Source organism: Saccostrea echinata, unplaced genomic scaffold, assembly GCF_033153115.1.
Source record: "Saccostrea echinata isolate AGI-Se365-2 ecotype Australia unplaced genomic scaffold, CSIRO_AGI_Sech_v1 ptg000033l, whole genome shotgun sequence".
NCBI classification, from domain to species: domain Eukaryota; kingdom Metazoa; phylum Mollusca; class Bivalvia; order Ostreida; family Ostreidae; genus Saccostrea; species Saccostrea echinata.
In genome coordinates, this window is record NW_026889782.1 from 14,613,992 (window position 1) to 14,632,956 (window position 18,965).

Here is an 18,965-nt window from a genome sequence, read left to right on the forward strand (position 1 = left end):
ACTAGTCTTGATGGCCTGGTGGTAGGGCGTTCGCTTCATGATCGAGAAGCCCGGTTCGATTTTCGTTCGTCGTGCCGCGTCAAACCTAAGACATAAACATAGGTAGTAACTGTTCCAAGCGCAACATATGCAAAAGCAGTGATAGGCACTGATCTATCGAATGAAACCTAGACCTTAAAAAACCGAGGTCACAGTACATTAAAGAACCCTCGCTGCTTAATGGCCCTCAGGGCCGAGTACAGGTTTAAATTTAAAGCCCCTCACCGTATATGGTTACTACTCTATATGAGTGAAAAATTCTTAGAAAGGAAATAAAACAACATATTAAAGTCAATCAATCATACCGAATTGTGTACGGATTTCTCCGTTTATTCGATCATGGTAAGGGGGTCAGGGCAGTTCTGACCTGTCGACAGGGGATACTTACTCAAAGGGTACCTAATCCCACCTGTGAAGTTTTTGCTCTGCCCACATTTTGTACAGGTTAATGAGACATTTGAACACGATTACTGTTTGCTATCAACGCATTTCATTTAAAAGGTGTTAATGCCAATTATGAATTATTTTAAAGATAAAAATAAAAAAAAGTATCTTGGCGTTCTTTGATTTGTATGCGCATTTGTCTTAAATATCAATATATTCAGAAAACCCCTGCACGATGGCTTCTGGCCATGGGCGACTCAGTTGACCATAGCTTGAATTTTCTCCAAGATGATGCTAACATACTTTCTTCATGTGTATCAATAAAGTCTATGTTGTGGCTGATATGCTATGTACAGCCCCTAAATGTTGAATAAGAATATTCCTGAAGTTGTCATTAAAAGTAACTTAGAGAAATCGTCTGATAAACCAGCCAAGAAACACAAATTTTAAAATAACTAGTCTAAATGTTTAGAAAGACAGGGTTATATTTCAATATCTACATTATAGAAAACATAAGAACTAAGATGAGTTTCATCTCCATTTGTATTTTGCCTAAGCAATAAAGATTCACATTTTCCTTAAATCATGAACATTGTTGCAATCCTGCTCAAAATCGGGAGTATTTTTAGGAATATTAAACAAGATTATATGTCCAGACAAGGGCTTCACATATTTGTCTTCGCTGTGCTGGTCTGTTCCCTAAAGCAAACAAATCGAAATCGATTTTTTTCAATTTGACGCCATCCTCTGCCATCGAATCTTTGTTCAAAATGGCGGTTGCCGTTTTCTCGGGTTTATAGTTCTCTGACACATTAACATAGTTCCACAAATTTTCACTTTCTGGAAATGACGTTACACGGACAATTTCATCACGCAGGTTAAGATTAGCTTTAAAATATTGGTACATGGTGTAGTCTTCCTCGGGTCCGCAATTTTTAACTATGGCGGAATATTTTGCTTTATCACTAGAACCCTTTACTTCAAACTCACAGTTTGTTCCGTAAAAGTCAGTTTGCTGTTTGCTTCCTGGAGAAATGTTTAAAGCCATTTTCAATGTTTCCGAAGTCGAATTCGATTTTAGTATAATGTTGCGGTTGGCACCGGTGTCGTTTGTAAACAGTATAATTGCCTCGAACAATGTGAAATCTGTCTTGTCTAAAACTAAAATATAATGTTTCCGTTAGTTGATTTGAAAAGTAACAGGGGCAATTCTTTTTTTTTTTTATAAACAATATCTGAAAAAAATACCTAAAAATTTATCATAATTATCTATTAATTTTAAAAATATCACCGGAACATTTGGCAATTATATCTGAAATCTATATCTTAAGAATAAAATTAAAGACAACAATTAGCCAAACAGAAATGAAAGCATCCCCATTAAATGTAGACTTAGGTTTGTTCAACTCGCGGATCAGGAGCTACACTGTAGGGTTTGGTCCCAACAGGGGGTCAAAAAAGTACGAGATATATGTATCGTCGGATACCCACGAGTTATGTCACATTTAACTCATCACCCATGAGCAAACACGCTGAAATATCGTTGCTGATTATAAACTAAGTCTGAGAGAAAATTTCGAGCTCTTTATTTTTAAATTACTTTGTACGTCTACGGATTTGCCTGACATGCAATTATGGCGGCTTATATTAATTTTGTTTTAGAACAAAAGTCGTATAGATCACTCACATTACCAGTCAGGTACAATACTGGGATACATTTCGTTTTATACTAATTTGGACTATTTGATTATTCCGTTTACTTGGTCAATACCAAAGACTCGCAGTGGATGTGACCGGTCGACAGGGGATGCTTACTCCTCTTGGGCATCTGATCCCAAATCTAATGTTTCCAGGATCCTTGTTTTTGCCATGCTCTCGATTAAATTATTTCTTTCACAAAAAGGATATATGAGATCGATCACTGCATCGGTGACTGGCTTTGTATGACTGTAACTTTTGTGTTAACTATGGAAAAATTGCACTCTATTATGAATTCTGTCAAAGATTATGCTAAACATTGGGCTAAATATGTAAAGGAAGACCTGAACACTTTCCCAGAATTGATTAACTGTTTTAGAAATATATTAAAGAATCGTATTAGAAAATTAAAGGGCAAAATGAGAACCATATATCCCTCCGTTTTCACTATATCGGAGGTGATAAAAGAATTAGAGGGACTACATGAACAATATGTAATGGTTCCAGCAGACAAGACTGGTATTCGCCACGACTTTATTTCGCGATATACCGGGAGTAAATTACGTTATGTTCACCTTTTCACTATATATGCCATTGTCGAACATACCTACGTAACGCAAACTCTGATTCGTTGATGTGCCATCGCGCTTACATCCTGTAGCTGATCAAATAATCTGCGCAAAGTAATTACGTAAGTATAATATTTCAGCGGGTTTGCCCACAGGTGACGAGTAAAGGATATTACCTTTTGCAAGGGATCCTGACTTTGCTTCCATATCAAGGGGACCCTGGAATCGACCATGGATCATAAACTGTGTCTTCTCTTCATTGGGATACACATTCAGAAATAAGGGTTGTATTTTTGCCTTTCCCATTGGCCGTAAAACCTGCATCTCCTGTTTAATATTTCAGAAAGCTCTTTTGATTTTAACAAATGCAATAAAGATGATAGAAAACTGTTTAAAAAGCTACGTGCATTTCTGTTGCCAGTGGGGTTTTCAGTGCTCTTTGAAATTTGCATATTATTCAATATTATTCAGATCTTGAAAGAGGAATTTTCATTTTTTTTTTTAACTGTTTACATTGATTCAAAGTAATCTCCACTAAATAGTCGTTTTTAGCTATGGTAAATATTCCCCCCCCCCCTTACACGCAAGTTAAATTATGACAACATGCACGACAACATGCAAAAAAGAATGTCAACATGTAAGAAATATGAAAATAAGATGACATGTAGGTTACTTTTTTTTGAAAATCCGATTTAATTATAGGTAAATTTACCTACTAATGCAAGCAGTTGACATCATACATGAGGCACCATATTTATGTATGTCATGCTTCTCTTTTGTCGACATGCAAGTTAATTATGCCTACATATACACATGCAACATAATCATGTTTTCATGCGTCTTAATTATTTTTAATTATGCTAACATGCGAGTTAATTACGTTGATATGCGAATTATGTTGATATCTCATATGTAAGATTAACAAATAGCATGTCAGTATAATTATATCGTATGTTAACATTAAAAATGATGCATGTTGACTTAATTAACACCCATGTTGACATAAAAAAGTTGCATATCAAGGTAATTTTATTGGCTTAACTCACATATTTATATAAATAAGTCGCAAGTCAACATAAATATGTTGCATATATAATGGCATTTTGCTGGTGTTTACAATTAAATTCATCCGATAAAAAGACATATTATCTTGTATGTACACATAATTATTTTCAATATTTTGCATGTTGATATGATGTATCTTGCATTCCTTCTGTTCTAGTTATGTAAAATTCAATTGTCTTGAGTGTTTTGATGTATGTGTAAATTTGTAATGTTTTGAAGGCTTCGTTTTAATAGCACTTTTGTGTTAAATTTAAAAAAAATTTGCACATTATAGCCTAAATACACACAAAACAAATCAGGGGACGACCATTTGATTCTGAAGGGGAGTGGGGTGGCAGATTTTGGAATTAATATTTGTTTAATGATGAAAATAAATAATATGTCCTCAGCTGGCAAGAAAATAATTAATCTCCTTGACTGTTACAACTACTACCACCCCCATGAAATTAAGTTTTGAAGTTCAGAAGGTTGGTTTATTTTTTATTTTATTAATTTAATCTAATTTTTTTTTTTTGGCTTGTCAGACTTTTTTCAGTGCTTCAATGATAAAGATAAAAAATAGTCAGTTCTTCCTTGATCATGTTGATTATATAATAACCTGTCCTTGACTGGTCTGAAAAATACAAAATCTGATCCCCACAAAATGTCAGCCCCCCCCCCCCCCAATTTAGTGGTTATCTCCTTACAGGTATAGAAGTAATTAATTTTAAGTTACTTACACAATCTCCAAAAATAATCTGCAAGAGGATCATACACACAGCAAACATAGGTCTACCTCGAAATACCTCCATCCTCACGCCGTGCTGTTTCAACTCGATGAGGACGTAAATGCATACTGCTTAAAAATCAACGACAATTACTGTTGCAACGATCAGACAGTAATTTTGTACAATCTGGCCACTACTTGAAAAATCTGTCGTAGACCAATTGAATTTTTGGTCCAATCTGTCATTGTCACAATTGATAAATATCCTGTAATTATAACGAAATGGGGAAAAATTGAATAAGACGATAGATCTATTAAAATTTCTAGAAACATGCTAATTCACGGTATTGGAAACCGTTTTTCTGAATGAGAAAATTTTGGATCCATGGCATTATTTAATAGATAAAATCTGAATGAAAATTAAGAAATCGGTACAATTCTGACTATGCGTTTTATCACTTGAAAATCGGGAGAAGTTTTTAGTGATATCTATGATTTCTTTAAGTCTATTTCTTTCGAGTTCAATTCTAATACTCATGACTCCCAGTCATTTGTAATTCTCATCATTAAATAAATTCATTACATTTTCAATAGTAATATACTAAAAGTTATCCATTGAATAAAAGTGTTATCTAAAAGTGATATTTTTCACAGTGAAAATATCAAAAGAGTGGCAAATGTTACGGGGATTTCAATAACTTCGATTAAAAGTCACCATTTCGTAAATTCTATGGTCGTTATAATGATATTGTTGGCAAATATAAACTATCATTAGGTCGTATTTTGAATGACATATTTCATACCAATTGTTAGTTCTTTGTTTTGATATATTCTCAAACGCAGCATCATATTTTAGGGGGAAATATTACATATAGGATACAATTTTGTATCTAAAAAGTAAGGACATCTTCAACTTTGTAAATAACAGTAATTTAACGGTTGAATGATTTTCATACCATTACCGGAAGTTAAGTTTGAGTCTGCTTTACAGAAATCAAAAATTGCATGTTTAACAAAACATTTGGCAATAATATGAGGTTTTAAGGATTTGTAACTGTTTATCATAAGTAATGCAGCAATGTTTCGAAAAATAAATTCCCCTTTCTTTTCCGTAAGCGATGCCAAGGCTTCCTGAAAATGACCTAAAGATCAAGTATAATATTTTTTTGAAAATTCATAATTATTCATGATTATCAGCATTTGGAACAATATGAATAACATTATATAGTCTGTTTAATTTTTGTCATTAATTCCCATCATTAATCGTCGCTTAAATTTACCTGTGTGACAAGTGGATCTTTTATTGTAAATCGCTTCTCTCCCTTGTTGCGTGACGTCATAAGAGACAACGAGAAATTGAAAGTACAAACTTTATATTGCCGGGTTTGGAACGTTATTGTTGGCGAGATATTGCCATGTGCGCATTTAACTGTACCAATAAATTGGGACAAGACATAAGTATATATTTATTTCCTAAAGACCCGAAATTGGGGAAAATATGGACATTAAATTTAAAAAGAGATGGTTTTGAATCCAATCAACATGCGACGCTATCTGAGCGACATTTTACATGACCAGTTTACAGTTTTATTAAACACAAAACGACTCACGAATTTTTTGGTTTTATTTCAAATTTATATTGTATATTTATTGGTCAGTTTGGGTTTTAGCCACAATACTGTTTGGAGGGCAAGGTTTTCAGGATTTTCGTTACAGTTGAGTAGTATATAGATAAGATCACAGGCACTTGACGAATGGTTCGTGTACATTGCCCTCTCCCCCTCCCCCTTTCCAATCATGTGTACGAAACATTTATAGTTTAAGTGTCCTAACTACACCAAATTTGTGGACAATTCTTTTTTTCAACTACACTGATGTGTCCTTTAGAGAATTATGACGTTCAATTTGCTATTTGAAACAATAATTTTTTTCATGTTTTATACCCTGAATTGGTCCTTTTATCGTAGAATGACTGATATACCGTAAAGGAACAATCTCTACAACTTGACAAAAATGGAAAAAGATATCAAATATCGAAGCATTGGTATGATAGACAAGGAATTGATGTATATTTGCTAAGTTATCGTGTCTAAAAAAACTCAGTGGGGATGGGGGTATATACATTAACAATCCGTCAGGTGCCTGCGCACAAGAATTCATCTGTTCTTTCCGAGGCGCTGATATACCCATCCGACAAATCTGCGATAAGCGAGATGTATGTAGAGTAGGAAATGATTAAAGAAATACCATTTGCATGTTGTTGTTTTTTTCATTGTGTACATAAATGTTATTCTTTCAAAGAAAAAAAATGTTTAGCATGGTGAAAGAATCAATAGCCAAAGGGGGGGGGGCAGACTGAATATGGGGGGGATTAATTGACAAGCCGAAAAGATTATTGATAAAAATTTTGACAAGCCAAAAGAAAAAAATCCAAACTCAAAATGAAAGCGTCTTTTGGCGTAGCCAGAATGGGAGTGAAGTGTACGCAGAGAGCGGCAGGAGATCGGGAGGTGAGGGTGTTAGGCTCCAACTTTCAAATACATTACCAAATTACCATGATTTAAGTACGCTTCAACCAATGTTGGGGGGGGGGATTAATCACCCTTTTAAATAACATTTTCAATAGTAAAAGGTAAGGTTTGGAAATAAGTGGGGAGGTTCCCCCCCCCCCCTTGAGTGCTGGTGAAGGCACAGAAGCTTCTGCGTTTTAATAGTTATTTCATTCATTTTCAGGTAAAATAAAAATTAGGCCATTTAGTTTTTGTTTACAATATAAAAGACGTAGTAAAATTTATTATTTCAATGCAAAGTTAATACTTTCATGAAAACTTGTAGTATCAAAATCACGTATATATACTAAATGTTAATTTTTAAATTATATACTAATAGATCATATCATTCAAAGATGCATTTGAATTTTAATTTCTCGAAGATATTTTAGGATAATCGAGAGCACTTTATTATACGAGGGGTTATCAAAAAGTTCGTGGACTAGCGTCATAAAATTAAAACCGCTTTAGGTACATCAATGAATTTTTACACATTTAGTTAGCATCATCTTTTCTATCTATAGAATAAACCATAAATCATAATTTTTATTTTTTAATAAATTGTTAGTGTTTTTGTAAGCAAAGGTATGTCCAGGCGGCGCAACCTCTAATATGACGTTTTTTTCTACCTGAGTGTAACTGAGAAAAACTCTTTAGATATGAGTATTTGTCATCAAAAAATCTCGTTAATTCAGGCATGTGGTACGACACATTTGTTCAGTAAAATTTGCAATTTTTACCCCATTCTGTAATTTCTATGAAATTTTATCGTAAATTTTATATGGAGTGTCCAAACAATTATGGGCTTGAAAATAACGTCAAAAAGGGGGAGGGATTTCTTTTTCAAACACTCTATAGAGTTTCGCTCCTGGAAAAACTGGTATTGACCTAAGGAATGTTTAAACTTGCTACAGAAAAATAAAATGCATCCAGAGTACTTATTTTTAATGCCCAAAAAGATTCAGAGAGATGAAATATGCACAGTTAGTGTCGATTTGTAGTCAGTGTGTCAAAAGTCAGTCACGTCGAAAAGTGACGTTGATCATGTGTGGTAGAAATTGAACTCCAACAAGCTAAGTATTCTGGCATAATCAGGTGAGGATCTTCCTCATATAAAGATCCATTTACAATATTATATGTATTGAAAACAGCTGCTCATGACATTGTAAATTCATATAAATAATACGGGTTTAAGTCCTTACTTAACCCCAGGTAATCTCATCAAGATAATTGCATGAGGTAGAGAGAGCGGACTTTAAGAAACAATGACGTTAAGCAGACGTCATGACACTAAACGGCGACAGCGCCGGGTGGTCACATAAAGTCTTTTTAATTTTAGAATAATTTGGCAAATTATCAACGTATCTAGCTAAAATTTTCAACATTTCTTAAACTTTTGTTGTTTTATGTTCCGCTTAAATTTTGTAAGCAAAGACTACATATTATTAATTTTATCGCGTCAGTCCACGAACTTTTTGATAACCCCTCGTATTTATATTACTTATACTATATTTATATTACCAGATATTACCAGTTTCTGGTGTTGATTGTCTCTTATGACATCACAAAAAAGGGAAGTAACTCTATTGATAAACGTTATTTTTGGCGATTTTTAAACAGGTAAATAAAGAAAATAACGAGGTTTAAAATTTTACGAATATTGTGATTCTCTCTTTTTAACTATTATTTACAACATATATCATTTTTAAGTGTTTCTATTTCCGATGAATTTGAACTTTAAGTACGCATTTCCATTGCTCTAGCTGGAAAATCTCAAAATAAAGGTGATGGAGAGTTGCAGATGGAAATATGACCCACATCACGCCTCAACAGGCATTTACGTATCATTAGCATGAATGAAAGTCCTTGGACCGGAAGTCCAAGGGTTAATACACTGCGTTTGGCTAGAGAAAATTCGATCTCATCATCTGAAAAACATGCATTTAAAATGGCAAAGAATATTTCTTTCGCTCATATCTCGAGATTGATGAACCTACTGCATCGTAGAAATCAAGCTGCAACTGTTGTGGATGACTGTCTTGCACGCTGTAATTGAATGGCCGGGATGGGGGTGTTTTTACAGTCATGCGTTACTTTCTAAAGTTAAAGGATAACCATTTAACATTTTTATCAAATCTCTGATGTTTTCAATCGAGTTTTACCTAAGTAGTGTATTCATTTTTGAAAATAATTAGATAAAAAATTCAAATATTTGTAGATTACTGCTTGTTCCGTTTCTTTTGCGTTTCATTATATAATTTGACTACGGAATATTCCGTTTACCTGATCAATATATAAGGCTCACAAGGGGTGTGACAAGTCGACAGGGGATGCTTACTCCTCCTTGGCACCTTATCTCGCCTCTTGAATCTCCGGAGGTCCGTGTTTTATGCCGTTTACAGATCTATATTGTTAGTAGGGTTTTTTTTGGGATCGATCACTGTTCATTATCTTCACCATCAGGTTGTGATAATATTTACATGATAAAGTTATTTAATATTTAAAATTTTGACCAAGTTAACCAGCCTCAAACAACACTGAATACTTGATTGAGGCAAACTAGTACTTTCACATGAATTAAAATACCAAAGAGGATAGAACAGGTTTAATATATAAATATTCATTTATCAACATTTTGGTGACGATGAACTCTACCTTCTATGAGAGAAATCTGGAGGTACTCTGCAGAGGTCAAAATAGAGCAAGCAGAAATGGAATGGATCATGTTAAAGAAAGCTGTGCATGCGCCGAAATATGGCTGAAATATTGCCGACTCGGTTTTTAACAATCATTTCTAATAGTCTTGCTTTACAAATTTTTGACAAGTTCATTCAATATAAAATCTAATATCTTTGTAGTGATTTAAGGGATACTCAGGACTGGGATTATTATTCAATTATATTTTCTTTTCTAAAGGGAGATTACCTATACATTTTAATGCTAAACTTACATTCCTTGAAGTATTATATTAACTACTTAAAAAATTAAGGAACCTTTTTCCTTTTCCCTTGCCTTTATAGTAGACATATGAAAATATAAAGCATATCGGTCACAGAAAAATGCTTGGTGCATGCATGCACTTACGGGGCCTTCTAGAAAAACCATTTTCAAACAATATACAAAGGCGCCACAGAGGGGAGAATCTCTTGGCAAAAGGACAGACAGAGGAGCCTATAGGCCAGATATTAAATTGGGACTGGATATTAAGTTTGGTTTTTAAATATCATGCAAAACTCAGCATGCAAAAAATTAGGGAGAGGCATTCTACAGCCGGCCACAATTGTTTTTCAAGGATGTCAATATGTTCGTTTGCACAAATGTTGCCATTAACCACGATTTAAATCACAACAAAATTAGTAAGTATAGAGGAAATTATTAATTACGGAAACCATTAATTTAATGTGAAAAATAAACTACTCTGTAATCTGAAAATTTCTTTATTCAAGCATGAAACAAAGAGCAGCGCAGCTTTCTCACATTTTTGACAAAATTATCTATAATTCCATGTAATTATGGAATAATGTAATTATGGAGTAATCGCCGGTCAGCACTCTCAAATAATGAATGATAAACACATGCAATTTTAAAATCTAAATGTAGTTAACATTTTAGGATTTTATGCTTAAAGACCTACTGTTTTAAAGAATAGCAACGCCAGTGTATTCAATATACAAGAGACTCGCTGTAAAGATTAACTGCAAACATTAAACTCAATGTAATTTGGAAAACCACGCAAGTCCCGTAAGCAAGAACACTTAATATGGATTGTGTGTATTAAAAAAAAAAATATGCATTTCTGTGTTTTAATAGGAGCAATTTATTTCAAAAATAATCTCTGTAATGATCTCAACCGTTCATCCCTATATTAACAATCAAATTTATTTTATTGTTTATAATAACATCTGCATATTAATCGTGAAAAGTTAAAAAATATTAATACACTGTACCATTTTTTGTCTTTGAACTTCATAAAGATAAATATTTATTTAAGGATCCACATTTTGACAGCATTTTAAGTTTATTACTGGACTATGGATGAGAAGATTTGCAGGGTCCTGATTATCTGACCTCAGCCATTGAAGTCTTTCCTTTTATTTACACCTCAGCTCTAACTCCTAGTACTAGTGCACTTGGAACAGACCGCATATTTTTTTCCCTTTTGATTATTGAAATATAAGAATTTTCGTATGAACCAAGAATGTTTTAATTCTTTTATCTATATGTATCACAGGTTTGATCATTCTTATGCACCAATTTGTAGATTTTTTAATTTTTCTCAGTCACTAACAATGAAATAAGAATTTATGCATGAACTTTCAGAAACTTTTACCCTTAATCGGACCAGAGATGCCAAGTTTGAGGACAGTGTCTCTTGAAAGAAGAACACTAGAATGCATCTGGTACTTAAGACACACAGAGACATTCAGAACTGTGGCAGATATATTTGGTGTTAACAAGGGAACCTTGCATCTTTATTCTCTAGCAGGGAACCTTGCATCTTTATTCTCAAGTTTTACAGAGGCCATGAAAGAACATGATATAGTGAAGACACTTATTTCCTGGCCAATTACAGTGGAGATGTTATCTGATATTGCAGATGAACTTTCAGAGACAGCCTGTTTCCCAAATGTTGGTGGTGCGTTAAATGGCACTACAGCCCCATCAGTGGATCAACATATAGGGATTCCTACATTTGCAGGAAATGTTTTCGTGATATGCACCTCCAAGCAGTGTGTTTATAGATGTATTGTGTGGATATCCTGGTTCATTGCTTAATCTAGTGTATTCAGAAATAGTCCTCTTTTTGAAGATTTAAAGAATCTCGATCCCAGCTAAGTACCACCTTTTGGGAGATTCAGCCTTCCCACTGTCAAATGTGACAATCACCCCTTTTTGTGATAATGGTCACTTGTTGTGCTTCGCAAAATTTTATTTTGAAAAATGGGCGTGGTGATGAAGTAGACAAAATGAGGATACACATGTACCTGCAAATGGTTGTCTCCCTTGAGAGAATAATAAAAGTAAATTAGGTATTGGAAAACGCCATGAAAGCATGCATCTTTTAATGTAGATTACAGTTATGTAATGAAGATCACCGTAATTTTACTACAATGTTTTCAGAATTGGTGTATTTGAATCACCCAGTGCTTTATGTCCCTCTTTTTGCATTGGGTTTACCCTATCTTTCTGTCAGTCCATCTGTTTGTATAGATTTTTGTCCTGACTTAATATCAGAAACTACTCTCATTTAACCGTCTGTCACACTTGTATTTAGCTCAGAGAACCCGTTTAAGATATTTTTGTCATAATTTATACACTGATACATTATGGTAGAAGCTATTTATCTGACAAACTGGGTCATTATTTTCTCACCTTGACCTCTTTATTCTATACTTTTGCAGTCCCCCCCCCTTTTTTTTCAATATTTTCATCCAACCAGAATAATACACTTATACAAATTGGTGAGAGCAAATCATCTGTGTCATATTTTCTGAGTTTGACCTCCCTTTGACCATGAATGTCACTTTTTTTCTCCTTTCATCATAATTCTATTACATTTAACTTCATAAAGGACTACTTCATAGGACTCTATATACTAATCCCTATGCATGGCCGTAGGAACCGGGGGGGGGGGTGGTTAATGCTCCAATTATTTTGCCGATATAAAGATTACTGTAGAAAACATAGCTACTATATGCTTGTGCCCCCTCAAAAAAAAAATCTGTTGGCCTTATTTGTTGCTTGTCAAGGACCTTTTGGTATTTGATAGTGCTCCCCCAACTGAAAATGTATGGCTGTGCCCTCCCCCCTCCCCCTAACTTCAATTGCTACCTACGGGCCTGCAATGATAGCATGTCAAGCAAACCTACTTAATATATCATAATCAGTTTTGATACTTTTTGAAGAATACCGGTAAATGTGAAACACCTAGACTTCATTAGTTGTTATATAGAAAGAATGAATCAACACTACATAACATTCTACGAAGGACAACTATACTTAGAAATATATGTATCAGTGCAGAAAATTGAATAATGAAATCATATCCTTTGAACGAACTTCCTCAGACTATAAAAGTGTGTTCTATTTTTCGGTTTGTTAATATTGTGAATAAGATGGTACATGTAGGTTCTTGAATTATAGGTGGACGCTAAAGAGATAATATGGTTGGAATGGCCTTATGCAAAGCAAAGGGAATTCTAGTTATTAAATTAATTTTTAAAATTAGATATGACATTCTGACTTTCAAACCGCACCCAGCGTTCAAGTTTAAATAATTGAAACTCCAGGATGTGAAAATAAGTGGAAATGAAACATCATTGTTTTTGTTCCTTCAGAACTACATTTATCATGATGTTATCTATCAAAGCATATTTTCGAAAGAGTTGTGATGGTTCAAAAAGTATGTTTTTTTTACTGATGGTATAATTTCTGGAACCCTTGGCTTGTATCAATTGATTTTTTTTCTCATCCAAATAGATTCATTGGTAAAATTGTATTAATCGAAAACTAATATATATTCGCCGTAGCATTTACATAAATAAATCTTAATTTCTTTGAAATATCCTAGTAATGGATCGATACAACTTATTTATGAAGCAATATTAACAGTTAAGATGGCGAATAGAAATTAAGTAAGGATTAGTCTTAATAAACAAATCAAATAAACAGATTAGTCCACCCCGACGATTTTTTTCATCTTGTATGAATACTGTTTTGAATAAATTTCATTCGCATTAATAGTGCCTCTCTAATCCCCGGAATATTCTTTTCCGGAATAATCTGCAAACAAAAATCACCAACTGGGAAAAAGCAATGAAACCCAAATAAACTTCTCCATACTGAAAACGCGGATATCTCATCTAAAATTTAAGGGAGCTCGAAAATTAAACTACCATATCAGTTCTGTTGAGTTGTAAAGATAACTGCATAATAACTTCTTTTTGTCAAAATAAGCGCTGAAACTCATTGACGTCCGTAAGAAAATATGTTACCTTAACTTAATGTTATATACTATAGTGCACTCTTTCATACGCATGTCGCGGGTTCGAATCCCACTGTGGGACGTTGAGACCGGTCCTTCGGATGAAAACGTATAAACCGAGGTCCCGTGTCGCAGTAGATGCTGGCACGAAAAATGTCCCTCACTGCTCAACAGCCCTGAGTGCCGAGCATAGGTCAAAATTTGCAGTTCTCCACCGGCAAGTGGTGGCGTCTCCATATGAGTGAAAAATTCTCGAGAGGGACGTTAAACAACAAACAAATCATATAAATGTCAGTAAAGCTAAAAAAGCTCAAGTTGGCAGACATATAAAGGAGTCTAGAGATCATGAATTTAAACTACTCATATATAAATAATGTTTTTCTGAATTTTTTGTGCCACAAAGCTAACTCACTCATTCACTTTATATCATGCAAAATAATATTTTCTATGGGAGAACATCCTTTTTTATCCTAATTGCATAAATAGTAGTACAGCTGCAGCCCTACTCAGGTCAGTAAAAATGATATTCTTTTATGTTTGTTTGTGAGTAAAAAGGATGAGCTGATTGACTCATTTAATGGCTAACGAAAGAAGAGAATAATATTGTGCTCTTCTTAGACCCCCGATCAGTGAAACCGGAGGGCGATATAGGTGTCCTCTTCGTCTGTCCCTTTTTGTTTTTCGTTGCATATATTGAACTTCTTTTAGGGATCTGAGGCTACCTTGATGAGTAACTGACTAAATTGAATTTTGCATGATTATGGGAACTACATGTACCGTGAAAAAGCTCAAAATATTATACCCCCGTTGCATTTTTTTTTATCAAAAATACCCATATACAATTTTATAAATGTGGCCTTGATCTTACCAAGATCCCACGCTTTCATTGAAGTTGGGGATATTAATTTGGGCCTGTCTGTCCGTCCGTCTGTCTGTATTTCTGTCTGTGTGTAACATTTTCAATTCCAGGCGATATCTTGAGAAGCCTTCGAGCTTTTGCAATAGAATTTTATATAACAACTTCCTATAGCCTATAAAAGACCCCTCTTAATTTTGGGGTCAAAGGTCAAGGTTATATTTTCATATATTCTGTCTATGTGTAACACTTTCATTTCCAGGCGATATCTTGAGAAGCCTTTGAGGTTTCGCAATAAAATTTTATGTAACAACTACCTATTGCCTATAAAAGACCCACCTAATTTTGGAGTCAAAGGCCAAGGTTATATTTTCATATATTCTGTCTATGTGTAACACTTTCATTTCCATGCGATACCTTGAGAAGCCTTTGAGCTTTTGCAATGAAATTTTATATAACAACTTCCTACTGCCCATTAAAAACCCTCTTAATTTTGGGTCAAAGGTCAAGGTTATATTTTCATATATTCTGTCCGTGTGTAACACTTTTATTTCCGGGCAATATCTTGAAAATCCTTTGAGCTTTTGCAATGAAATTTTATACCATAACTCCCTTTGGCCAAAAGAAGACCCCTACTGATGTTGAGGTCAAAAGGTACAGGTCATAAATTCATACATTTTGTCTGTGTGTAACACTTTCGTTTCCGGGCGATATCTCAAGATACTTTTGAGCTTTTGCAATGAAATTTTATACCACAATTTCCTATGGCCCCGGCCGCCCCTCTCTAAGTGTTCCGCCCCGTTGTTTCTTTTTTTTATTTTGGTCAAGTTTCAAGAGTTAATCCCCGTTTGTATTAAAAGCCGCGTGGCACTATTTTTAGCACAAGAGCATGTGGATAGTTATTACATATAATACAGACTGTCGGCGGACTTAATTTGTAAATCTAATAGAACTGTTTAGTGAAGAATAAATAAGACACAATGTGTTGTATAAAATTTTGACAATATCGAACACGTGTCAAGAACGAAAAATTGGACGTTATAAAGACAGTGGAAATCTGTGATATTTTCAGAAGAAGCACAGATGTTTGTCGGTCAAACGAAAAATATATACTTGGAAAAAAGCCAATGAGAAGTGGTGAATAACACGTAAAGCACCAATATGTACAAAATATTTGGATCCGCGCCCCGTTTTCTCTAAGCAGATATGTGTGGCATTCTCATCATTATTATCTTTTGTACACAATTTAAAGAATACGCAATCATTTCCATATATCCATATTGGCATTTACAATGTGAAAAGATCTTTATGTAGATGTTTACAGTAATAGAAAATAAAAAAAAAATAAATAAAATAAAATCCGCCCACCCGCGCCAATTTTTAAGCAAATTAGGACGAAAATCTAACTTTAAAGTCATGTGACCTGAAAGGTGAAGGATAGCACTTTCTTCCTTCTCCACCTTCATTTTTTTCCCATTTCTATCACCCTCTACCTTTTTCCTTAAGCGGGGGACAGAAATTCTCTGAATTAGCTTGTGTTTTTTTTAATCTTATTGTCATAAGTAATCTTTCAGTGAAATATTGACTTTCTGAAGGTTATAATCTTGAAATGAATTATATACATGTACTTTTCCTACGACCGACCTTGAACTTGCAAGAATCACCTTAGGTTTAGGGTATGATAAACCTCAGAATAATCTTTGTTTAAAATATCAAATCCCTATACTTATCCAAGTGAGAGTAATTTTATACTTTTTTCCCACCAGTAAACTTGAACATGCCGGAATGACCTTGGGTCAAGGCCATGACACACTAAGTCAAAAACAATCTTTTGTCAAGTATTAACTACCAATAAGCATCCACTACGATATGAAACTGAAACAAAGAATACACTTCATCTGCTAGTGACCCTGAAGGTTAATATTTACCCTAAGCATTCTTTGTAATAGACGGGAGTTTCTAATGTTCTGACCGTCACGGAAGCTCAGTCGGTTGAGCACTCGCTGCGTGATCGGAAGGTCGTGTGTTCTAATCACGGCCGCGACTGACCCAAGTCGATAAAAAATAGGTAGCAACTGTTCCTTCTCCAAGCGCTCGGCACTTTGGAGTGAAAGTTGCGGGTCCGTCGGATGAGACCTTTAAAAACCGAGGCCCCGTGTCACGGTAGGCGTTGGCAGGATAAAGAACCCTTACTGCTCAATGGCCTTGAGTGCCGAGTATAAAAGGTCTAAATTTGAAGCCCTTCAGCGGTATATGGTGACGTCACTATATGAGTGAAAAATTTTCGAACGGGACGTAAAACAGCATACAATCAATCTAATGTCCTGCATTACAAGATATGGTCAGAACAGAAATAAACACATTTTTGTAAAAAAAGAAAAAAAAGAGACAATGAACTTGCGTCAAGATCATGACACACATCTTCAAGTCATAAGCAATCTTGGTATGAGGTATGAACTTCCAATGTTTTTCATTAAAAGGCTGTCGACCGAACACGAAGCTCAAACATTTTTCTACCAGTGACCTTGAACCTGCCAATATAACCTTCGGGTTTTGAAAATTCTTTAAACGGAGTATACGTAGGAGCTTCCAACTTCATGTATCCATTATAAAGTTATGGCCTGGACACGATCGCACTGAAAGACAGACGGACAAGATGATCTCTTTAACCCCTCCAAAAATGGGAGGTTAAATAATTGGTTAACTACATGTCGTGTCAATGGTTGATCTCCTCCAAAAGGCTGCAGCCAGGTACAAGAAAATCAATGCTTGTATATACAGTATAAGCACCACAGTATATCAAAATAGTGAACACAATACAACGCCTGGGAAGGAACGACTTGACTTTACCGGTCACCAGAAAAACGCGCTAAGATAAAGTGTCGCCCGTAGACGACTTTCGTATATATGAGATCGTGTGAGCGATCGAAAAAAATAACAAGAGGCCCATGGACCACATCGCTCACCTGAGTAACTTTGGCCATGCTGTTCTTTACCAGATTCCCCCCTTGTAATACCTATTGTGGTCCCGCCCTACCCCCAAGGGTCATGATTTGAACAATTTAGAATCTACACTACCCCAGGATGCTTCCACATAAGTTTCAGCTTTTCTGGTCCGGTGGTTCTTGAGAAGAAGATTTTTAAAGATTTTTCAATGTAAAAATTGGATTCCCTATTGTGGCCCCGTCCTACCCCCAGGGGTCATGATTTGAACAATTTAGACTCTATTCTACCCTAGGATGGTTCAACATAAGTTTAAGTTTTTCTGGCCCAGTGGTTTTTTGAGAAGATTTTTTAATGACCCCACCCTATTTTTGTCTTTTTTTGATCATCTCCCCTTGTGAGGAGACTTGGCCCTTTATTTTAACAAGTTCCCTTTACCCAAGGATACCTTGTACCAAGTTTGGTTAAAATTGGACCAGTGGTTCTTGAGAAGTTGAAAAAGTGAATAGTTTACAGACGGACAACGGGTGATCAGAAAACCTCACTTGAGCTTTCAGCTCAGGTGAGCTAAAAAGTATGATGTTTTAAGCCTTTTTGACCCCAAAATCGAATTCTACGGTTAAAAGTTTAGCTTTTAACTTCATTTTCAAACGAAGTTTTTAACCTCATTCTCTGGAAAAAAGTAATTAATATTGTTTATTCAGTGAAAAGGAGACAAAAAATAATTGTCAACGAAGCGCGTGCGGCACATGGTTGGTGCCGTTTCTTTCGTACCTAGCCATTTTTTTTTTATGTAAACAAATCCGGGGATTTTGAAGCTGCATTAAAATCTTGTAAAAATACAGATGCAACTGAATTTCTTTATCTTCTTTCTTTCTTAATCTTAATCTAAAAGACTAACCCTGATCTTTCGGATGGTATGCGAGGACTGACCCAAATCTCTCAAGCGGATGCTAGACTAACCCATGTGCGAGGACTTACCATAATCTCTCGGATGGATGCGAGACTGACCCAAATCAGTCGAAAACTTGAGCAAGGACTTACCCTAATCTTTCAGGTGGGTGCAAGACTAACCCTAGCCAGTCGAAAAATGTGCAAGACTAACCCTTATTGGTTGAGTGACGTAAATCGTACGTCATAGTTCATGAACTCGCGGATCTTGGGACCCCTT

General features: G+C 35.0%; 1 protein-coding gene across 1 annotated transcript; it reads right to left on the reverse strand.

Moving 5' to 3' along the window:
* Window positions 1–1,031: 1,031 nt before the first annotated feature.
* Window positions 1,032–4,530, reverse strand: LOC133199010 (uncharacterized). The gene is made up of 3 exons (XM_061334908.1): window positions 4,475–4,530; window positions 2,867–3,017; window positions 1,032–1,584 (listed from the first exon to the last, which is right to left on the reverse strand). The coding sequence occupies exons 1-3, from the start codon at window positions 4,520–4,522 to the stop codon at window positions 1,058–1,060; spliced, it is 726 nt and encodes a 241-aa protein (XP_061190892.1). The 5' UTR covers window positions 4,523–4,530; the 3' UTR covers window positions 1,032–1,057.
* Between the last annotated feature and the right edge of the window lie 14,435 nt (window positions 4,531–18,965).